This window comes from Bos indicus x Bos taurus, chromosome 11 (genome assembly GCF_003369695.1).
Source record: "Bos indicus x Bos taurus breed Angus x Brahman F1 hybrid chromosome 11, Bos_hybrid_MaternalHap_v2.0, whole genome shotgun sequence".
Classification (NCBI taxonomy): Eukaryota; Metazoa; Chordata; class Mammalia; order Artiodactyla; family Bovidae; genus Bos; species Bos indicus x Bos taurus.
In genome coordinates, this window is record NC_040086.1 from 71,152,356 (window position 1) to 71,177,729 (window position 25,374).

Here is a 25,374-nt window from a genome sequence, read left to right on the forward strand (position 1 = left end):
ACTATTAGTCAAGTACTGTTAGAGCCTCTGATGTGATCTTCAGTGGGAAAAAAAGAAGAAAATCCAAAATATCTCAAGATTATTTTTATCGAATAGCCTAGGTTTGTTTTTAATCTTTCTACAGCCCACGGTCATATCTGTGGCCTCCCTTTTATGGGCTCTGAAGCTATAAATCTTAAAGAAGACAGATAAGGTAGGCACCTTGTTAAACAAAATCCCCACCAACAGGACAAACATTCAAACAGGAGTGGCCTGCCTTTATCTCATCGCCACCCAGTTTTGACGGAGTCTGTTTCCCTTTTACAAAGGGCTTGCTGTCTGACAAGTGAACATTTTACCCAGGAGACCAAAAGTCACTCCCCAGGGAGGTATTTCCCAAAGGAGATGTACTGTCCGTTCCAGTGTGCGGGCGGCTGCTGGACTCACTCTCCAGGCTGCTGTAAATGCCTTGATTTTTATCTATGGTTAGAGGGATTGCATTTTTTGATAACCTCAGTCCATTTTCCTGAAAACGTGGGTTATGTATCCATATGCTGACTCATTCTGGGTGCAGAGAGCAGAGTTCTCTACAGAGGGTGGAGCCTACAGAGGGTGGAGACAGCAAAGGGTGAAACTTGGAAGGAGGAGGAGAAGGGGGAAGGGAGAGGGGTGGAGAAAACAGGAACCCAGAGAGCTGGATTGATTATTTACAAGACAGTTTGCCAGCAGCTCGATAAGGGATGGATCCTGGCTGGCGACTGTTACCATGCTGCTTCTTTGGGTCTTTCACTTAACGATAAAGGAGATCTGATGTGTTTATTAAGTCATTTGGTTGCCCTGGAAGTTGGGCCTTTACCTGTGGTGGTAACTTTCTAGTGATGACTCCTGCTTGTTACAAGCCTCAGCTTTTGTTTGCTGAGATGCAGGATTCAGTTGCATCTTTGTAGGCAGGAGATACTTTTAAAGGGACAGTTTTTAGGAAATTTAGATACACAGAGCTTGCCTTTCATGGCAAGGAATAATTGCCACAGTACACATCAAGTGACGTGACACGCTGAGAGTGTGATGACGACTGATCCACACAGGAGAACCAGAAAGGAGAACCAGGGCACGGGAGCTGATCTCTGACCCCAACCACAGGGCCAGCAACGTCTGTGATCTCAAGTGGACCCAGCCCCCAAGTGGGTCGCTTTCACTGCATGAGGAACACCAATTACTATGTCACCTTTTCAAGTGATGCGTCTGTTCCTTGTCACATTCTTATAACTAATAAAGCTTTATTTGTATTGCTACTAATGATAGTGTTTCAGTTCATTTTTAAACTTACTATGTAATATCTGATACATATCAAAGAATACTTGTAATACACATACAACATGTTGAAAAAACAGAACGTGCATGAATCCACACTCCCTTTCCGAACAAAGACATTACCTACAGCTGGAAGCCCTTTGTGTGCTCCCTCTCCACTCACCCCCTGCCTCTCTGCCCAGAGATAGCCACTGTCCACTGTCATTCCTTTCTAAAAAATATTTTCTTTCTTATTTGACTGTGCCAGGTCTTAGCTGTGGCATGGCATGTGGGATCTGGTCCTTGATTGGGGACTGAACCTGGGACCCCTGCACTGGAAGCACAGAATCTTAGCCTCTGGACCTCTAGGGAGGTCCCTTCTTGGTTTTTTAAAACATGATTTTACTGCCTATATCCCTATCCCTAAATAATAGAGTGTCTGGTTCTGCTTACTTTTGAGCTTTTTATATATAAATTGTATCACCTAGGGTGTCTCCTATAACTGGCTTCTTTGAGTCAACATTGAGTTTCTAAGATTTCATCTTCATCATGTACAGATACGGTTTTGTCATTTCCACAACTGCGTAATATTCTGTGGGATGAGTTTAACATTATTTATCCATTCCCCTATGAGTGAACACTCACTCTCTCATTAGCTGATACCACAGCTAACAATGCCACCGTGACTACTCTTGTACACGTGTGCCTCAAACACTTCCTCCTGGGCAAAGCCAAACAAAATTTCTCGGCATTTCTACAATGAGGTGAAGCTACATGACTTAATTCTGACCTATGGACTGTGGACGGGAGGGATAAATGCCCCTTCTAGACCTGGCCCTACAACCCTGGACACGCTGGCCTGAGGCAGAAGATGCAGTGGAGAATGCTGAGGCCACAAGGGATGGTGGAGCTACTGAACAGAAACACCCAGGTCCTGGGATGCCTGCAAGAAGCAGGGCCCTTCCCAAACTGCCCAATGACCATCAGTGAAGTGATATCACAAAAAATAAACCTTTACTGTTAGCCACAGAGATGGGGGCTGGTTGCTTGTTATATCTGTAAGGCTTTCCTGACTAATACAACCTCCATTAAAATAGATTAGAGTGTGTGTATATGTGTCAGAAGGGGTCTGGTCAGGGCTAGGGTTGAGGAGGGAGTAAGGGAGGTATGCCTATAAAATGGCACCAGGGAATCCATGGGGTGATGGAGACTTTCTGCGTCTTGGTTGTGTCAATGTCAATATCCTGGTTGCTGATAACGCACCACACGTGTTCAAGGAGGAGACTGGATGAAGGGAACCCAGCATCCCTCTGTGTTACATGCTACCCTCACAGGTATTATAGAATTATCTGAAAAGAAAAAAGTTTACAAAACTGTGAAAGACAGTATCATAAATATGGAGAAGTATTAAACAAAAGACGGAAGGCAGTTTCTCCCTTTTTTTCAGAAAACGGCAAAATAAAGTGGTGTCAGGTAGAGAGGATGGCCCTTAGACCCAGGGGTGTGCCCCAGGGAACACCCTATGCCCTTGGTTTCTTCACCTTAAAAACAAGGATAGTACCTGCCCTAAAACTTCATAGGGTTTTGGCAGATTCAAATTACACAAGATGATAAATAGGAAAGTACTTTGAAACACTGAAAAGTTTTACACAGGATATTGAAGACTCATTTCTAGTAACAACTTTGCAATGACAAAGCATTGTACAAATCCCACCTACATTTATAAGCGCTGGAAAGCGGTGGGCGCTGAGCCTTTGTGTGAACTCAGTGACCAAGACTGAGGGGCTGTTAGTGACTACGCCTTTGTGGTAACAAGATAAAGGTCCTCCTTGTTCCAGGTGCAGACCGAGTGTGAAATACACTGCTTCTCATGTAATAAAGAAAAAAAAATCAACAGTATATACTCATTTTTACTTTATTCGCATAAAGAAACTATGTAAGCCTGAATCTAAAAAATAATAAAAGCGACAAGATGACGAACAGGGTGGATTGAGGGGGTGAGATTTTTCATAGTGTGCCTTTTTTTAAAACTAGGTGAATATATATTGCCTATTCAAACAATAAAATACAACATTTAAGGGACATTCTTAGGGAGGATTCCTATTTTGTGTGTGTGGGTGTGACAGTTACTTTTGTTTTTCTCAAAGCCTTAGTTCCAGAAGGATGAAGTCTGCTGAGTGTTATCACTGGGGTGTGTATTTGTGTATACCAGTGTGTGTGTCTTAGTATAAGTCTGCACATGCCAGAGAATTCTGGACGAGGTCTTACCTCCTTCCTGTCTCTCCAAATTGGAAATACCCAGGAATCATGGAGCAGGGGACCACTGGAACTGCTACTCTTGCTTTTCAATTTTCTGCTCCTTAGCTTATTACAATGTTTCAGAACACCAATTAATTAAATGATCACTTTATATGGGGAAACTGAGGCTGACCTAACTCAGTCAACCAGACAAAAGGAGATTAGAAATAGCAGCTGAGCTCTTTCCTCCCATATCTGCTCTATAACCACCAGTCAGGACTTCCTCTGGGTTTTAAGCAGTTTAAAACACAAATGCTCTCAGGGTACCAAAGTAAAACCTGGGTTGTCTCAAAGGACTTTCTAGTTGTTACAAGAATTAAATTTGAAAAGCTGAAATCAAGAAGCAGTTCTTTCTGACTGTGTTGGTTTTCTGCAGCTTTCACCATCTCGACAATAATGGAAACAGTCAATGATGTGGAGTAAACCGTCTTTGAACCTTAGAGTGTATAGTCTCTTTCTGTTTACTCTCTGTGGAGTCCACTAAGCCTGCAATCTTGGGCTGTTCACCTTCCAGAAGAATGGGCCTTTTGAAGTATTCTGTCCTCTTGGTTGAAGGCCAAGTGCTCATGTTTTCATTTTCTTGTAAATACAGTGTTCCAGCACTGTCCCAATCGAAATGGCTTCTACCTTCTCATTGACTGACTGTGGTGGAACAGTTTGAACAGAAGGTTTGGCCCTCTCCATTCTTTCAACATAAAACAGAGGCTATGCCATTGGGAGATGCTTTGCTAAGACCACAGTTCATTTCTGAGGTCTCAACCAAACATGAACCGAAGCATAAACTTTGCAAATTCTTTTAATTTGTCTGACATAGGAGACAGTTTACAAAACATATGAGGTTTCCATGCTACAGCCAAATGGAAAAATAAGAAATATTAGCATAGCAGAAGAGATTTTAAAAAAAGAAGAGTGTTTATTAGGAAAAGCCTCAGGGAATTTGAGTATAGCAGACTGCGAGTTCCTTTGGAAAATGAACATGTCCCCTTCAGCCCTCTATCTTTAGCATTCAGTATGGTGCCTGTCACGAAGAATATGCTTAAATGTTCATGGAGTTACACGCAGCTGCCACCTGGGAGGACATAAAAAGGCGAACTCCATTTCCACAAATGTTAGGGTCTATAAAGCGAAGTAAGACCCAGCCTAACAGACGAACTAGAAACATGCACAGAACTAAACTTGTATCTTTATTGGGAAACAAACTGAGTTCAGACACGGGTTTAGGTCAGCGATTGCTGGGTGCGTGGCATTTTAAATGTGAATGTAGTTGCTAATTCCATGGCCGCATGGAGAGATTCATTTCTGTAATTATCTTCACTAAGCTCCCCTGTATGCAAAATGCTGATCACTGGTGGGTACTATGGTCTCCCTAGAGACAGGGAACTCTTAATCCACCTTTTCAACACTTGGGAGAGTTCAAAAGACTCACAGTACAAAGAGACAGATTCATAGTTGGGAGCATCAGAAGTAACGCAGGGATAAATAACTCATTTACAGAAAAGAACTAAGACTCAGAATTCAAACCCTCATGTACACTAGGGTAGGCACTCTCTTGATCACACACACAGAGTCTTTTGATTGTTATAGAAGAGGCAGTATAGTATTATGTTGCATACATACTGTTATATAATTTATATACTGTGCTCCCCAACCGCTTTCAAATGATAGCATGTACTCAGAAAGTTTGAATTTGGCAATAAGGAGTTCATGATCTGAGCCAGTCAGCTCCTGGTCTTATTTTTGCTGACTGTATAGAGCTTCTCCATATTTGGCTGCAAAGAATACAATCAATCTGATTTTGGTGTTGGCCATCTGGTGATGCCCATGTGTAAAGTCTTCTCTTGTGTTGTTGGAAGAGGGTGTTTTCTATGACCAGTGCATTCTCTTGGCAAAACTCTATTAGCCTTTGCCCTGCTTCATTCTGTACTCCAAGGCCAAATTTGCCTGTTACTCCAGGTGTTTCTTGACTTCCTACTTTTGCATTCCAGTCCCCTATAATGAAAAGAACATCTTTCTTGGGTGTTAGTTCTAAAAGGTCTTGTAGGTCTTCATAGAACCATTCAACTTCAGCTTCTTCAGTGTTACTGGTCACGGCATAGACTTGGATTACTGTGATATTGAATGGTTTGCCTTGGAAACAAACAGAGATCATTCTGTTGTTTTTGAGATTGCATCCAAGTACTGCATTTTGGACTCTTTTGTTGACTATGATGGTTACTCCATTTCTTTTAAGGGATTCTTGCCCACAGTAGTAGATACAATGGTCATCTGAGTTAAATTCACCCGTTGTAGTCCATTTTAGTTTGCTGATTCCTAGAATGCCAACGTTCACTCTTGCCATCTTCTGTTTGACCACTTCCAATTTGCCTTGATTCATGGACCTCACATTCCAGCTTCCTATGCGATATTGCTCTTTACGGCATTGGACCTTGCTTCTTCTATCACCAGTCACATCCACAACTGGGTGCTATTTTTGCTTTGGCTCCAATCCCTTCATTCTTCCTGGAGTTATTTCTTCACTGATCTCCAGTAGCATATTGGGCAACTACCGACCTGGGGAGTTAATCTTTCAGTGTCCTATCTTTTTGCCTTTTCATACTGTTCATGGGGTTCTCAAGGCAGGAGTACTGAAGTGGTTTGCCATTCCCTTCTCCAGTGGACCACATTCTCACAGAATGTGAACTTTCAAATGTTCAAGCTGGTTTTAGAAAAGGCAGAGGAACCAGAAATCAAGTTGCCAAATCAAATTTGATGATCCGCTGGATCATCAAAAAAGCAAGAGGGCTCCAGAAAAACATCTATTTCTCCTTTATTAACTATGCCAAAGCCTTTGATTGTGTGGATCACAATAAACTGTGGAAAATTCTGAAAGAGATGGGAATACCAGACCACCTGACCTGCCTCTTGAGAAACCTGTATGCAGGTCAGGAAGCAACAGTTAGAACTGGAAATGGAACAACAAACTGGTTCCAAATAGTAAACGGAGTACGTCAAGGCTGTATATTGTCACCCTGCTTATTTAACTTCTATGCAGAGTACATCATGAGAAACTGCTGGGCTGGACAAAGCACAAGCTGGAATCAAGATTGCCAGGAGAAATATCAATAACCTCAGATATGCAGATGACACCACCCTTATGGCAGAAAGTGAAGAGGAACTAAAGAGCCTCTTGATGAAAGTGAAAGAGGAGAGTGAAAAAGTTGGCTTAAAGCTCAACATTCAGAAAACTAAGATCATGGCATCAGGTGCCATTACTTCATGGCAAATAGATGGGGAAACAGTGGAAACAGTGGCTGACTTGATTTTTTGGGGGCTCCAAAATTGCTGCAGATGGTGACTGCAGCCATGAAATTAAAAGACGCTTACTCCTTGGAAGGAAAGTTATGACCAACCTAGAGAGCATATTAAAAAGCAGAGACTTTACTTTGTCAACAAAGGTCCGTCTAGTCAAGGCAATGGTTTTTCCTGTAGTCATGTATGGATATGAGAGTTGGACTATAAACAAAGCTGAGCACCGAAGAATTGATGCTTCTAAACTGTGGTGTTGGAGAAGACCCTTCAGAGTCCCTTGGACTGCAAGGAGATCCAACCAGTCCATCCTAAAGGAGATCAGTCTTGGGCATTCATTGGAAGGACTGATGTTGAAGCTGAAAACTCCAATACTTTGGCCACCTGATGTGAAGCGCTGACTCATTTGAAAAGACCCTGATGTTGGGAAAGATTGAGGGCAGGAGGAGAAGGGGACAACAGAGGATGAGATGGTTGGATGGCATCACCGACTCAATGGACATGAGTTTGGGTAGGCTCCAGGAGTTGGTGTTGGACAGGGAGGCCTGTTGTGCTGCAGCTCATGGGGTCACAAAGAATCAGACATGACTGAGTGACTGAACTGAACTCGGAAAGTGGTATGATTTTATGGCAGAACAGGAAAAATATATAAAGCTATTTTATGGCACAACAGGAAAATTATGTAAGGCAGACAGAGATCACTAACTATAGGAGCCAGTCCTGAGCCCAGTCCTTATTTCCAAGGACTGAAATGATCAGCAGGCTACCTGGAGCTTGTCCCCACCCCATGAGTGTGTCCCAGGACATGGGCTGGGAAGCTTTAGTGAATGTGGAGAACAAGAGTTCTGGAAAGGTCTTAGTTCAAATGCTGTTCCCTCAACTACTAGCTAGGTGACCCCGGCAAGTTACTTTATTTCTAGGTGCTTCAGTTTTCTCTACTGTAGAATGGGGATAAGTAGCCATCTTATAAGGCTGTTGAGAGAAGTACATGGAATTAGGAATGTTAAGTACTACTTAGCACAGCACTTTGCACATAATGAGCATTCAATAAGTGATTTTATTTATGTATTAATAAGACAATGGCATCATCATGATCACTATCATCATCACCTACCACCAGAAGGCGCTTCTTATCATCTCAGTATCTTCTGAGAATGAATTGAAGAGAAAAAAATACCAGGTTAACTAAGACTGAAGAAATGTGGTCAATAAGATGCCTGCCTACTAATGAATTGGTTTTTTTATTTCTTCATTTTTCAAATTGTGGTAGAACATAAAACTTACCATTTCAGCCATTTTTGAATGTACGGTTCTGTGGCTTTAAGTACACTGACAGTGCTGGGCAAACAGCACCACCATCCATCTCCAGGACTTTTCCCAAACTGAACCTCTCCCTGTTAAACAACAATGCCCCACTCCCCGTCTGCCTCTTCCCTGGTAACCTCTATTCCGCTTTCGGTCTGTGACACTGACTACTGTAGGTACCTCATACAAGTAGAATCACACGGTATTTGTCCTTTCAATTGTGTCTTGACATTCACTTCACCTATCTGAACACAAGGGTTTAAATTTACCCAAAGGTCATTCTCAGTTCAGAAATCACTCCCTAAAGCCTCTTACAGTACATTCCACACCAGACCATGTTAAGAATCTGGACCACCTCTATAGGAGGAAAAGTTACCAACAAGGTTTCAAGTTTCAAACCAAAACTCTGTCAGTGTGACGTATGACTGAATCCTTTTGTTAAGGGTTCAATCAGGCCAAATAGTTCTGAATCGTCCAGACTGGGGATGACCAGAGGTTTCTAGCTTGGGATGGACTCCAGGTGAAGCCCGTGAGAATCTCCACCACACATTCATTTTATGTAAATGTTCATTCATTGATTCTTCACCTGGATATCCAGTGGCTCATAAAACTCAACATATCCCAAACTGGGCTCAGCATTTCCAAATCTGCTCCTCCTCACATAACCCCTGCTCCAAGTGGTTGGCATCATCGGCTAACAGATGCTTATGGAAGAAAGCTGGGAATCATCCTACTTCTTTTCAGTCCTTCACTGGGAGCAATTACTCAGTTTTGCCAGTTTTACTTCCAAAATATTTCTGGAAATATCTTCTTTCCCTTCATCTCTATTATGACCGCTCTAGTTCTGGTCTAATCATCTTTTGCCTAATCTATCTTTCCGATTTCCTGGTTCACGTTTCAAATCATCTATATATGAGAATAATCTGTTTTTATGAAAAGCAAATATTTGTCCCTTCTCTATTAGGCATTCTTCAGTGACTTTTTTTTTTTTTTTTTTTTAAGGCTACATGACTTTAAAAAATATATTTATTTATTTATTTTTGGTTTGGGGTCTTAGTCATGTCACACAGGATCTTTTGTTGCGGTGCTCAGATTCTCTCCAGTTCTGGCACACAGGCTCAGCTGGGACATGGCCTGTGGGATCTTAACTCCCCACCCAGGGGTCAAATGCACTGGAAGGCAGATTGGACCACCAGGGAAGTCCCTTCAGTAACTTCTTGCTATCCTCATGGTAAAATCTGCCTCACTGACTTATGAAAGTTGCACTTGTACAGTTAGGAAGTATACAATATGTAAATGAAAAAGCCATTAAACCTCAAATCTGAGCATTATTTTCTGGCATTTTCCTTATGCTGAACATTATTTAGTTCTTCAGGCTAGTGTTAAGATATCAGCAGTACAATACTGAACACATACTGTTATAAAAGTGCTCACCTATCTTAGTATCTTGGAACTGAGCCATTCAAACACAGGAAAAACAACTGGATTTAGGAAACCTGGTTTCTAGTCCTATTCTTCCCCTAACATCATGCATGGCCCCAGGTCAGCCACTGAGCCACATCCTACTCCTGTAACACAGGTTTTCAGAGATTCTTAATCTGAGGTCCATGCAACCCCCTTCTCTTCCTTGCCTTCCACAAAGGTCCTTGGATAAAATTCAGGGCATCTTGGAACTTGCATGGGAAAAATGTATATCTTTATATTCACTACTTTTAACTGAAATTTAGCATTTCTTCTAATTATGAATGCAGGCAACCATCTGTAGCAGTGTTAGCAGTACCCTGACTTTGGTATCAAGAAAAATCACAGGTATTTTTATATCACATTGTGGTTGTTGCTCATATTTTCAAAATAGTCTATGTTCGTCACTACTTCAAAATTGCAGTGATTATTAGATTTGCCGTGGATATGGTTATTTAAGGTATTTAAAAAGAATTATATCTCTGTTATTATTTTTTAAAGATGTAGTAACAGCACTTTAATTGGTTTCCTTGTAGTATACTATACACTTAATGCATTTTAAAACACTGAAGGATGAATCTATAGGGTTCACCAAAGGAGTCTTTGGCATAAAAAAAATTAAAAATCCCTAGGCAAGATGGCCTCTGACCATTCATTCAAGTGCTAGGAATTCTATCCAAAACTGGCATAGAGATAGATAGCTCATATTGTAAACAAGATGATAAAAAGCACTTTTGAAACTGGAAGGTAGTACACTACTGTGAGAAGCTGTCTTCTATGGGCCCATGGGTGAAGTGATGTCTTCAACGATTTCACTCCTTAGCTTTTTAAACTAAATTTAGGGCAAGGAAAATGGGTAGTGATACCCATTACTTGGGCCCACATTTCTAAAGAAAGATTTTTCAAGATTTATGGGTCTTGACTTATTTGGATCCTGCTTTGAACAAAACGAACTGTAAAAAAAGAACAAAAAACAAAAAAGAAACATGTCTGAGACAAATAGGAAAATTTGAACATAGACTGGCTATTAGATAATGTTAAATAATTTTAGATGTAATGTTATTTTGGTTACATCTTCTTTGAAAATTTTCTTATCTGCTAGAGATACATGCTGAATTATAGGTGAGATCATATTTCACATATGCTGCAAAATATTTCAGAAAATTAAAAAAAAAGAAATAAGGTAGACAAAATTGCAATATGGATGATGGGTACATGGGGGTTCATTATATTTTTCTCTCTTTTTTGTGTTTTGTTTGAAATTTTTTATAATAAAAAGTGTTAAAAAATATTTTTTTAAAAAAGTTTCATAGACTTTCAGGATAGATCAAGCCCACAGAAATGCTTGCATTGTACTCTATATATTAAAAGTTTTTAAAATCATGTAAAGGAGTCTGCAGCTTGCCAGAGTTCCTACCACACCCTCTTGTCTTAGAACCTGGGCTACTCCATCTGTGTTGCCTATTTGGCTCACATAACATTTGACTTTGTAGGTTTGCAAAGTCTTTATATAATGAACCATTCTAACTGACCACGTTCACTATGTCTCAACAGCTTAAATCTAGTTTTTAATAATTAGGAACTGGTAATTCTTTTTTGTTCATTTTGGTTTGTTTTTTTCCAAATCTTCATTATTAAAAAATTAAACTATAGTTGATTTACAATATTGTATTAGTTTCAGGTATATAGCAAAATGATTCAGATACACACATACACACTCACACATACACACACACACACATTCTTTTGACACTCTTCTCCATTATAAGTTATTACAAGCTTTTGAATTCCCTATGCTATACAGTAAAAACCCTTATCTATTTTATATATAATAGTGTGTCTCTGTTAATCCCATACTCTTAATTTATCTCCTTCCCCCTTTCTGCTTTGATAACCCTAAGTTTGATTTCTATGTATGAGTTTCTGTTTCTAAATATGTTCATTTGTATTATTTTTTTAGATTTCACAAATAAGTGATATCATATAATATCTGTCTTTGTCTGACTTACTTCACTTAGTTTGATCATCTCTATGTCTATCCATGTTGCTGCAAATGACAATATTTCATTCTGTTCTATGGCTGAGTAATACTCTATTTTGTATGTATACCATATCTTCTTTATCTACTCATCTGCTGATGGACACCTAGGTTGCTTCCATATCTTGGTTACTGTAAATAGTACTGTTATGAACATTGGGATGCATGTATTATATCTTTTGGAATTAAGAGATTTTATCTTTTCTGGCTATATGCCCTGTAGCGGGATTACTGGATCATATGGTAATTTTTTTAGTTTTTTAAGGAACTTCCATACTGTTTTTCATAGTGGCTGCAGGAGCTGGTAATTCCTTAATTAAACCACTTATTTTTGTCTTCCTATGGCCACAGAGTGAAACCCTTCTTGAGCCAATATACCTGTGCCACTGGACAGGGGATCACAGCTGGACAAACTGTTACCACCATTGAGGAGCAACACCAGTTTTATACCCCACTGCTTTCAAATCAGTAACATCATTGGTGAGATGTTCACCCATGTTCCTGGCAGATGAGACACTACATGCCTATCTCCCACTGCATGGATGGACACTGACCCTTTACTTTAGTTCCTGGGACTCACAGTTCTCTGTAAAACTCCAAAGGCTTGCAACATTCATCACATTTGTGGGGACACTGCCAACCAATGACATGAAGCCATTGTAGAAATGCAGTTCATTTTCATATGAGCTCTGGAATCGGTTCGTGGATTTAAATCCCAACTCTGTCACAGTGAATATATTTATTCTTTCTGTGCCACAGATTTGTCATTTGTAAAATGGGGAACTACTAGTAATTATCCTCAGAAGGATGAAGAGGAAGAATAACTATATATATTTATATATATATGTATATATACACGCACACACACACACACATACACACACATATATATATGCACAAATATTGAGAACAGTGTCTGGAGCATGGTATACAGTTAATATCTGCTACCTACTGTTACCATAACTATTATCTTCAACAACACCAAAAGTTTTACACCAAAATAATGCCTATGTTTCAATAATATCTCAAAATTAATTCTAAGGAAAGGTTATACTAAATGAGATTGATACTATAAAAGTTACTCTCTGTAAAATGAGTCCTTTCTTTCATTGAGTTAGGTGCCTTGTTGTGTTATAATTTGTTAATTCAAAAGCAGTTACAAACATTTTTAAGTTAAAAACACTGAGTTTTCATGACCTTTCTTAAATCAGATAAATTCACTTTAGCAATTGCACTAATCCAATAATTACAGTTGAAAAGAATACTATAACATATATAAGAAGGTATTTGGAATCGTGTGGAATTAAAAGACACTTGTTCCTTGAAAGAAAAGCTATGACCAACCTAGACACCAGATTAAAAAGCAGAGACATTACTTTGTCAATAAAGGTCTGTCAGTCAAAGCTATGATTTTTCCAGGAGTCATGTATGGATGTGCGAGTTGGACTATAAAGAAAGATGAGCGCTGAAGAATTAATGCTTCTGAACTGTGGTGTTGGAGAAGACTCTTGAGAGCTCCTTGGACAGCAAGGAGATCCAACCAGTCAATCCTAAAGGAAATCAGTCCTGAATATTCATTGGAAGGACTGATGTTGAAGCTGAAACTCCAATACTTTGGCCACCTGATGCGAAGAGCTGATTCATTTGAAAAGACCCTGATGCTGGGAAAGATTGAAGGTGGGAGGAGAAGGGGACAACAGAGGATGAGATGGTTGGATGGCATCACTGACTCAGTGGACATGAGTCTGAGTAAACTCCAGGAGCTAGTGATGGACAGGGAAGCCTTGCGTGCTGCAGTCCATAGGTCGCAAAGAGTTGGACATGACTGAGCGACTGAGCTGAACTGACCTGATATTCACAACCTCTTTCCTTACAAGTCCTTTAAAGTCACTGAAAAGGTCTCACAAGGTAATCTAATGAAGAGAATATTCCCGATGAAAATTAATGAAACAATTCTCAGATCATTGTCAGAAATTACAAAAAAAAAGACTTTCTGGAAGTAAACTCTCAACATGAAACAGAAGTTTCAATCTGAATCAAAATAGTGATAGTGGTTTCTAAAGGATTGGAGTTATTTGAGCTGTAAACCTTGAATAGGGTGTGTTTGTGTGTGTAATCAAAAGACAAAAACCACTTTGCCCAGCAGAGCTAACCACTTTCAAGGAAGTCCAGGATAAAAATTAACCCAAATGTTTAAAGTATCTAAAAGACCCATAGTTCTCTTAATCAAAGCAAAAAGGCATTTTGCATTAGATAGCAGATTTTATCTTTTTCTGTATTTTTAAATCATTTTGAACAGTACAGAGAATTGATTGGTTTCGCCTTTTGTTCATAATCAATTTTAGTTCTTGTTGCTTTGATAGTTATTATTTCTACCAAAATGATAAAATTAAATCATGAAGTTTGATATATGCCTGATCTAAGTATACTAATTCTAAAATTATATTACACTTTTCATAAATCTGGTTTGAAATGAATTCTCATGCATATCCTAGTTTTAATCACTTTGTTGACTGATTTACTCTTCAAATCTGCTTATTTATATAAAAATGTGATCTGTATTCAAAAAGTAAGTAGGTTTGGGAAACCGCACAGTTGGGGTTTTACTAAATTATCTAGTAGCTATCTTGTTTGCTGCTGCTAAATATTCTACAAGACTTTGTTTCTGTGACAAAGAGATGAGTTCACACCACTTTGCTCAGGAGATGAGTAGCTGTCACTTTAATAGCTCTGCCTTGAGTGGTGAAAAGACAGTGATACATCAATGTAAATAATTTCCTTGGTTAGACCAGCAATCACACAGCCTAACACAATCAGAGCTTGGAAGGGGCATTTGCAACAATAAACAGAAGCCTCTGATTTTTACTTAAAATTTCAAAAGCTGTCCTGATTTCTAGCTTATTGGCCTTGATTACAGGCCTATGAGGAAAGAATTATTTAAATGACTAGCAAAATTAGTCTGCAGATGTCAATCTCCTCTAGCTTAAAAAAAAAAAAAAAAAACTTACCAGAAACTGAGCTCTTTATAAAGTAAAATAACTGTTTTCTGAACAGTTTAAAAGTAAGCTTAAAAGTAATGAATGAATGGAAAGAGACAGATAAAAACAAATACGAAAAGTATATTAAGAAAACTGTGACAACCCAGAGGGATGGTATGGGGAGGGAGGAGGATTCAGGATGGGGAACACATGTATACCTGTGGCAGATTCATTTTGATATATGGCAAAACCAATACAATATTGTAAAGTTAAATAAAATAAAAAAAAAAAAAGAAAACTGTGTTAACTTTTAATTATTTAAAATAAAGGAAAAAATCAGAGTAAAAACTCATCATCTGCTAGAAAAAATAAACCCTGCCACTTCCCTCTGCCTCTACTACAACTATGAAATGGAGTAACAAGGTCCTACTAAGATGTACCTTAAATAATGGACTGAGCAAAATACAAAGAAAATTATTACCTTCTTTTAATTTTTTTTGAAAAATATAAGATTATTTATAACAATAATACAAAAAGCTGTACTGTTGTATTTACATAGTGACACATATCACTATAACATATATGACAATAAGAGCACAATAAAGGGAGAGGCAGAGGGGCAAAATTGTTATATTTTACCAGAATCAAGTCATCATTAATCTCGAAGTAGACTGGGTCAGCTAAAGATGCATACTGAGATATCTAGAAAAGACTGCTACGAAAATAACAACCAAATGGTAGCTGAAATATCAACAATCAAAACAGTACACTAAAAAATTCTGCTTGACACAAATGAGGCAGTAAAAGAGGAACAAAAAAAGAATGAGACAAAGAGAAAACATATCAAAATGACAGCCCCCAATCCAACCATACCAACAATTACATACAATGTCAATGGAGTAAACTATCTTAATAAAACAGCAGAGTTTCTTTAAATGCATATGAAAGCAAAACCCAAACATATGCTATCTATGAGACACACTTAGATTTAAAGGCATTTAGGGAAAAAAAAAAAAAAAGGTTGAAAGCAGTGAGCTGGAAAAGGTATACCAAGCAAACAATAAACAAAATAGAGCTAGAGCAGGTTATTAATATCAGATGAAATAGACTTTAAGTTCAGACATATCACTAGAGACAAAGAGGAATATTTCATAATGATAAAAAGGTCAAAACGTTGGAGGATGAAACAATTATGAATGGACATGTACCTAAGAACAAAACAGACAGAACTGAAAGTAGAAATAATCCTTCCTGCATCTGTTAGTAGTATCCACACTCCTCAATGAAAGGCCGTCCCCAGTTCCTGCCAGAAAACCCCTTCCTACAGCAACAACTATAGTTCTTTCCAGCTTCTGGTACCCACACTCTCCTCTCACCCCAGGGGTCCTAGGGAAGGTCATGACTCCCTATTGCTGCGGCTAATCAGCCCTTTTGGTTCCACTGAATTCTCCCTAGGTACCCCTGGGATGTAATGGGGCTTCTCTCATAGCTCCATCAGTAAAGAATCTGCCTGCAATGCAGGAGACCTGGGTTCGATTCCTGGGTTGGGAAGATCCCCTGGAGAAGGAAATGGCAACCCACTCCAGTATTCTTGCCTGGAGAATCCCCATGGACAGAGGAGCCTGGCGGGATACAGTCCATGGGGTCTCAAGAGTCGAACACGACTTAGCAACTAAACCACCACCACCTGTGTGATGTGCCATCCATTTTCTGACAGAAATCTGACCTATATCTAAATTCCTCGCCTTGGATTGAAAGAGACTAGAAGTTGCTTACTCAATAGCCATTCTCTCTTTCTCACTCAAGTTAAAAGAACTCTGATTTTTAGCTGGGCATTTGTTGCCCCAGAAAAAGAACTACATTTCCCAGTCTGCCTGAGCACACATGCTGAGGCCATATGAACTAAGTCTCAGTAAACGAGAAGGTCTGCACCCTCTTTCCATCATTTATCTATTCTGTTACTTGGATAATGGATGTGACGGTTAGAGTTCCAACAGCTTTTTTGGACTTTAAGCAAGAAAACCACACCAAAGGATGATAGAGGATAAAGCCTGAAGGAATTTTGGTCCCACGTGTCCTTTGGATTTGTCATTCCTGCCCTGGACTGCTTGTTTATACACAAGAAAGAAATAAACTTCTATTTTGGTTAAACCATTGTTTTTCAAGCACCTGCTACTCCATCCTGATACATACAGCCTGTGAGGCACTCGTACCCAGCCCTGACTCTCTTTCTAACCTCTCTTGTATGACTCTCTCCTTGCTCACTGTGCTCCAGCCACTCGGGCGCATGCAGAATTCTTTACTGCCTTTTGTAGCTCTTTGCGGAAGCTGACATTTCCCCACCTGAAATCTCCCTGAATCTGAATAACTGCTCATCAAGGTCTCAGTTGAATTGTCACCTCCTATGAGAAGGCTTCCCTGACCATCCTAACAACAGCTCCCCTTTTAAGCTCTTTCAAAGACCTCTGTTTTGCTCCATTATGGTATTTATGACCATTTGTAACATATATTTGTTAGTTTACTTCTTTATTGTCTCTTTCTCTTATTAGACTCCATTAGGGAGGGTGTCTTTCTAATTCTCTCATATATAAAATACATGAAGTTTTCTCTGGGCTATATATCACTTTGTGCCTTGTATACAGTAAGCAAGCTCACAAAATATTTGCTTTTAAAAAATGCGTATCAGTATACTTCACCTTTATCTGATCTCTTGTCTCATTAACTAGGTCAGGGGTTGGCAAACTTTGTAAAGAGTCAAAGGGTAAATATTTGAGACTTTATCATTTTTGTTGCATATTCTTCTCATCCCTCCTCAACAACCCTTTAAAAACATAAAAACCATTCTCAGCTCGAGGGCCATATAAAAATAGACTGAGGGTGGAGTTTGGCCCATAGGCTGTAGGCAGTCAACCCTTGTGTAGACTCCAACTGTCTTAAGGTCAAGCCTGAGTTATTTACTTATATCCTCTGGGACGTAGCACAATACTGAGCACACAGCAGGTTCTCCATAAACTCAGAACTCAGTTGCATTGGGCTAAATTGATTGGGTTAGGCATAGAGATGAAATGAAATGGAACACCTAAAACAGTCAGATTTCGTCTAATAGGTGTTTTGCAGGGAGAGAAGGCCTATGGTCCAGGCTGAATGACTCAAAGGGTCATTTACAGGGATTGCAGGCAATGGGAAAAGACAGCTTCTCATTCTGTCACAATCCTAATACCCTCTGCTTCCAAGCAGCAACCCTGTGAAGTTAGGCAGCTGCCCTCCGTCCAGTGTGGCTGACAGGGGCCCAAGAGTCAATTTTCCCCAGTGGTTACTTTTGTTCTGCATTACTATGCCTTGCTCTCTGGTTCCCTTGTTGCCCAGCATTCTGAAAAGCTGCTGGTTTAAAGACCGCATCTACCTCCAGAGGTAAAAACAGCTTGACAAATACAGAATTACATATTTAACCACTACAGATAATTCTTAGATGGTGACCAGGAAACCTTTCTGAAAACAGTTTCTGAATGAGAGCAAGTACTTGCTCTTGCTGTGGTTCCAAATCTTGTGATATACTGATCTAGATGAAGGAAGGAAAGAAGGAATAAATGGATAAAAATACTCCCTGGCCATAATCATGGCCACAGCTCCCACTCCTGGAACCACCAGAATGCCAGGAAGTTGCAGTGTCTCCTGAGAGATCCAAGAATGTGTTCAATGTTTTCCCCTAGGGCATTTTTGCTTCCGCGCTCTGGCAAAGGCTGAGGTCAGAGCCACTGGCCTCAAGAGAACAGTGCCTCTTTCCTATAGCATCCAAAAGGCTCAGAATTCCTGCCAGCACCTATCCTCTCAAAAGTCTTCTTCCCAGGCCTGGGCAGAACAGAGGGTGGGGGAGATCAGAGACATTATTTCGTGTCCTGCCAGCTCTTCAATCTCCATGAATTAGTGAGCCAGCCACAGAAAACTGGCTCCATCTCTAGGCACTTCTTTCTTTTTCATGTTCTTGGGGTCTCAGAATAATTCACTGCAATGTTCTATCATTAAGTCTCTGCCACTTCATATTCAACTCCCATCTTCATGGCAAGAACAAAAGCAACAAGTAGTCCCTTGGGGGTTAAAACCTAGCAAGCAGCTATTTCCCAAAGAAGGTAAGTTTCAGATGCTTAACAGTATGACTGAATAAAATGCATTACCTAATCAAGCTTGGTGTGCTGCAGTCCATAGGGTCACAAAGAGCAGGACAGGACTTAGTGACTGAACAACAACAACCAAGTTTCACTCTGATGAGGTAGCAAGTCCTACATTTTAGATATAAGAAGCAAAAGGGTGGAAATAACTTATTTAAGTAGTAAATAGCATCAAAGTCCCTTGATTCTGTCCCTTGTCTGTATAAGATCTTACCTGCCAAAGAGCCAAGAATGTGGCCATGATGCTAAGAGCAGGGAGCAAATGGGCTGGGGAAGAAAGGAGTAAGAGCCTGAGGAAACACTTTGGAAAGAGTTAATTATACAAACCTCAAGGTCCCTGTACCTGTTCTAATGAGTGTCTGGGGGTTCTATGTTTCTGAAGAAGTAATCAAAACTAAATGAAACTGTAACTTTGAAAATATGACTCTGGGACTTAATTCTGCATATCCGACAAAGGAAGATAGAGAAGGAGCTTTAAGAAATACTGGACACTGTACTATGGAGAAAATATTCTTTGGGGAGTAGAGCTTCCTAAGGAACAGGAATTGCTGTAACACTGAGCACACTGAGAAGAGAGCTAACAGGAACTGAGAGGCGGGCGCTCTTTTGTCTCTGAACACCTCTCCGGCCAGCACCACCAGAGCAGCCATTCTTGAGTCCCATGTGGAAAACACAGCGAGAAAGATCAGTGCCAAGGATTTCTTTTTTCCATATATCTGGTATGACCTGACATCATCTTTTTTGATGATGCTCCTTGGAAGAAAAGCTATGACAAACCTAGATAGCATATTAAAAAGCAGAGATATCACTTTGTTGACAAAAGTCCGTATAGTTAAAGCTATGATTTTTCCAGTAGTCATGTACAGATGTGAGAGTTGGACCATAAAGAAGGCTGAGTGCCAAAGAATTTTTACTTTTGAACTTTGGTGCTGGGGAAGACTCTTTAGAGTCCTTTGGACTGCAAGGAGATCAAATCAGTCAATCCTAAAGGAAATCAACCCTAAATATTCATTGAAAGGACTGATGCTGAAGCTGAATCTCCAATACTTTGGTCACCTGGAAGAGCTGACTCACTGGAAAAGACTTTGATGTTAGGAAAGAATGAGGGCAGGTGGAGAAGGAGGCAACAGAGGATGAGATGGTTGGATGGCATCAAAGACTCAGTGAACATGAATCTGAGCAAACTCTGGGAGATGGTGAAGGACAGGGAAGCCTGGCTTGCAAAGAGTTGGATACATATAACTTAGTGACTGAACAACATCTTTTTTGAAAGTGGAATCATGGCCAGGAGACCAAAGTAAGTTTTCAGGAAGACTGTTGAGATTTCACGCCACTTTGGTAATTTACTGTTTCTAACTGTCTCTCCATGTGTCCCTCCTTCTGAATCCTCTCACAGCTCCTCTGGGAGGCCTCTGCCCACAGCCACCACCATTTGTGGCAGGTTACAGACCCCTCTTGCTGAGCCGGCCTAGAGGAAACACACCAGACTAATCTCCCAGGCAGCTGTCCAGGGTCATGAAAGACAAACCAAGCATATACTCAGGATCTAGGGTCAGATTACCAAGCTAGAAACAGAATCACAGAATCACAGGATCAAGATGGTGGGGCAAAGCGGACATGGCAAATAGGAAGTGAAATCTCAGAAAGGAATTAACACTCAGAACAGAAAACCAAAGCTGTGATACAAAAGGTCAGAATCAAAAGTAAGAGCTGGAAGCACTAGTATACAGCTCAGCTGGGTAGGGCCACAGAAGATGGTGAGCAAAGAGGAGAGTGCCAGGAGGCCTTGACTGGGACTCTGTCTTCCACCTGGTCCTATATTGCAGGATAAGCTCCGTCTGCTGATGTCTCTATAGACTTAACAACCCGATCCCCAGTGACATAAGAGGAGACTAAAGCAGGGGGAGGCTTGTCCCAGCAATTTGAACAAGGTCATATAATTAGTTAGAGGCACACCCAAGATGAAAATTGTCACCTCTCCAACTCTGCTTTTCTGTGCATATAATTAATGTAGACAATATGCTTGCACTTTTCAGACGCATTTGAAATGATGGTCCCATGTAAGACTAGTTATACAGAGTAGGAGCTCCATATGAAGCCCTGCCCGACAAGGCAGTTATTATTGGGAAATACCTTAAGCCAGTGGTCCCCAACCTTTTTGGCACCAGGGACCAGTTTCGTGGAAGGCGATTTTTCCATAGACTGGGGGCAGGGAGGAGATGGTTCGGGGAGATTCAAGTGCATTACATTTATTATGTGCTGTATTTCTAATCTAATGCCATCACTGATCTAACAGGAGGGATTGGTCCATGGATTAGAGGTTGGGAACCCCTGCCTTAAAAAGTAAGAATAACCAAATGATCAAGGCACTACACTTTGACTAATCTTGAAGATTTTGAGGCCTGAATGTGGAAAGATACTTAGAAAATAGAAATCTCTCTAGGATGCATGCATGCTAAGTTGCTTCAGGGGTGTCCGATTCTTTGCAACCCTATGGACTGTAGCCCACCAGGTTCCTCTGTTCATGGGATTCTCCAGGCAAGAATACTGGAGTGGGTGGCCATGCCCTCCTCCAGGGGATCCTCCTGACCCAGAGATCGAACCTGCGTCTCCTACGTCTCCTGCATTAGCAGGTGGGTTCTTTACTCCTAGCACCACTGGGGAAGACTCCTCTCTAGGACAGGGTTTCTTAAATTCAGCACTACTGACACTGTGGACTCAATAACTTTTTGCTTTAGGGGCCTATCCCGTGCACTGGAGGGTGTTTAACAGCATCTCTGACCTCTGCCCACTGATGCAGGAACAACAAAGCCAGCCCTGGTCCCCTAACCATCATGACAAACAAAAACGTTTCCAGACACTACCATACATCCCCCAAGTAGCAAATTATACCTGGTTGAGATCATGCAGTAAATACACTTATGCTAAAGTAAAAGGAACTAAGTCAGGACACTAAAGGCTGTTATATTCATTATTACATGTGGTTTAGTGCATTCAGAAATGTTTGTTGACATGCTAATAGCAAAAGTATACTCACTGTGTACAAGGAAACAAAAATCTTTCCACATCAGCAACAGAGTGAGTTTTGTAAAGCCTTCTGCATCATATTCCACGACACCCCTAAGTAATAAAAACACACACAGACAAAAAACCTTCATAAAAACAAGGTATCAAAGAGATGGAACCAAGTAAAGAATATATTCATAAAGCAAGGTTATTGAATCCAAGATACATTTAAGACAAGTGAGTGCTATCATAGGAAGGATGTGGGATTTGGAATGAAAGCATCTAGGTTTGAATTACAGCTTTACTATTATGACCTCTGGCAAATCACTTAGCCTTTGGAGCCTCAGTTTCCTTATCTGTAAAACAAATATAATCATATGCGCAAACTTCATCATGGAGTTGTGAAAAACAAGTAAGGCCACCCATAAAATGGTTAGACGGTATCGCTGACTCAGTGGACATGAGTTTGAGCAAACTCCAGGAGATGGTGAAGGACAGGGAAGCCTGGCATGCTACAGATCATGGGGTTGCAAAGAGTTGGACATGACTTAGTGAGAGAACAACAATAACAATCCACAAAATACTATGCAAATGTGAGTCACTGCTGCTGCTAAGTCACTTCAGTCGTGTCCGACTCTGTGAGACCCCACAGACGGCAGCCCATCAGGCTCCCCCGTCCCTGGGATTCTCCAGGCAAGAATACTGGAGTGGGTTGCCATTTCCTTCTCCAATGCATGAAAGTGAAAAGTGAAAGTGAAGTCGCTCAGTCGTGTCTGACTCTTAGCAACCTCATGGACTGCAGCCTACCAGGCTCCTCTGTCCATGGGATTTTCCAGGCAAGAGTACTGGAGTGGGGTGCCATTGCCTTCTCCGAATGTTAGTCACTAGTGATGAGCAAAAGGACAAATGAAGAAGTCAGGGCAGCAAAGACCCAAGGTCTATACAGTGACTGTCCAGTCTCACTTTCATTCAGGTACTGAACAGTCACAAGCAATGACAATATTACTAAGTTCAGGATTATAGATGACTATCTTCCAAAGTACTTGGCATCCTTTCTCTTGTGTCCCCCGATCTTCCCCACTGGGCTCAAGACAAAGTAGCAACATTAGCAGGGTGGATGTGGGGTTCAGATGGGAGATGCATACCTCCTGTGTCAAAGGAGAACAGTGTCCGAACACAGAAGGGCCTAGACTGAATTCTGATGGGCTCCTCTCCCCCATTTCCCTCTGGAGCTGAGTGTACAGCAGGTGACACGGCCACAATGTGCCAATACTAACCACACAGAGAGGACAAGGATAACTTTCTCTCTCATCCATACAAGGAGACCTTTGCTGCCCTTAGAAATGCCTTCTCCCTGGCTGAGTCAGACTAAACAGACCATTAATACTGATGGCCTCCAGGTTTAAGTAGGAAGGAACAGTTGACCCCACTGTGAAGGTAAAGGAACTGAGACACTGAAGGTTGAGTGATTTGCTCAAAGACTGTTGACACATCATTAAAGTCTGCTGACTTCAGTCAACAACTTTATTCATCAGTTTGTATTTCTTTTCTGGATATGTAATTTACTCAATATTACAACATTGATATCTGAACTTTTCAGATACTGCACCCCATAAGCAAAAACAAGCACTGACAGAATCCTTCTCATCATGCATATAGTACAGTATATGGTAGTATTTGTATATGATTTTGCAGTTGTAGACAAGTACTACTATATTATATGTGTAATAAAACACAAAAATGTGCATACATAGAATGAGATTTAAAAAGAATTGTTAACAAGTGTAAACGCAATTGTTCACCCTTTTCTTGAATACCACTGGAGTGAGGGGAGGCACATGCCCCTGAGGTTCACACACCTGGCTTTGCTGGTCACTGTGCTAACATCTTCATTTTCAGTAACATACACAAAAAATAATCTTACTCAAAAATGAGAAGACTAACAGAGTTATTTATTAAGCACTGTTCATATCATAAACACTTTCTCAAAATGCGCATAAAGAAAGCTGAAAAATACCTTAAGTGTTAAGAGACTCATTAACAGTTATGCTGTTTAGATATCGTTATTCTATTTTGGCAATATGAGAAATTCCACGATGGATAACAAGAAAATTTCTTGAAATTGTCTTGAGGAGTCAGAAATTTTCTTTTAATTATGCCACATTTGTAAAAATTATATCCTAACCTTATTCTTGATTTCATCTTCTCATTCCTTTTATCTTAATTTCTTCAGTTACTGATTTAAAATTTTAATATACACATCTTCTCTGGAATGAGGTGGGAGGTAATGAGAGCACTAAAATGCTTAGTGCTTAGGCAGAGTGTGCTCCACCTTTTAAAGAGACTGTGAGGAAAAGGTAACCACCCACCACCCCCCAAGCTAAGCCCTAAGTGGGAGGTTGATAAGGGCTCTGCCACCATTAAGGAAACAGCTGCAGAGCAGCCAGCACGGGCCGCATGACGGAAAGGGCCAGAGCACAGGGTGGGTGGCCAGAGGAGACGCCCACCCTGGGACTGCAGCTACACACTGCCCTCCTCCCTCGCAGGGCCTTCTTCCAACACACTAATCCCAAGTGTGAGTCATGGCACTGGTGTCTAAGTCAGATTTCCTTCCCGAATCTCTGCGGCCCTGTGGGGAGTGGGAGTCTTATCAGGAGACCTGAGTTCTGAGGAACAGGGTTCCTGCCCCAGCTATCTCTGAGACTTCCACAGGTGACTGAACTGGTCAAGTTTTATAGGCTTTTCTTTGTAGGATGTGCCAGGAATGCCCACCTGGCTCACCTCATGACCACTGTGTGATGACGGAGGTGAAAGTACTGTGTAGACTGTAAAGAGTGCACGAAGAAGCAGGTATGGCAACCACTTTGACTGTGGTGTTCCGGGCTAGTTATGTGGCTGCTCCAGGGAAGATATTTGACTCTATTTGCCAAACAAAGCTGAAAAAAATGTCTTTCTGGGAGCGTTAGTGTGAGCAACACACCAGGAAGAACCAAAATAGCACTGAAAGGTATCATATGGAAGAACTAAGTGCTATTTTCTTCATTGAGCCCTCCCCTCAGGATGTGAGGGCATCACTGATTTATGGTCTTAATGAAGAACTTACGTGCCAAAGTGGCTGAGGAAGGCAGCAATATACTCTCTTCTTTTGTGATAGCCTTGAATCACATACTGCACCTGGAACATGAACCCACAGCTGAGTACAGTAGGGAATTATTAAATGCTTTATCATGTAAAATTTCCAAGATTCACAGAAGTAGAAAGAATAGTAAAATGAACACCCATATTCCCACATCTATCTTCAATAACTGTGAATATTTTGTCTAGTTGCTTTATCTAGCCATCTACCTATCTATCAACCTGTCAATCAATCTTGCTGAAATGTTTCAGAAGAAATTAGAGACATCATTACAGTGTGCCCCTGAACACTTCAGCATGCATCTCTGAAAAACAAGACAGTTTCCTACACAATCACAATACTGCTATCACACTCAACAAAATTTAGTAATTCATTCTCTGAATTTATTTAGTACCCTGACAATTTTCCAAACTTCCCAACTGTCCCCAAAAT

General features: G+C 40.5%; 1 protein-coding gene across 5 annotated transcripts in view; it reads right to left on the reverse strand.

The window, feature by feature from the left end:
• Positions 1-25,374, reverse strand: part of BABAM2 (BRISC and BRCA1 A complex member 2) — a 478,108-nt gene that overhangs the window by 69,646 nt on the left and 383,088 nt on the right. For all 5 annotated transcript variants that reach the window (XM_027555768.1, XM_027555767.1, XM_027555772.1 and 2 more), the window contains 2 exons: positions 24,910-24,980; positions 21,838-21,920 (listed from right to left, as the gene is read on the reverse strand). In XM_027555768.1, coding sequence (XP_027411569.1) covers positions 21,838-21,920; positions 24,910-24,980 — 154 coding nt within the window. The remainder of the gene's footprint in view (positions 1-21,837; positions 21,921-24,909; positions 24,981-25,374) is intronic.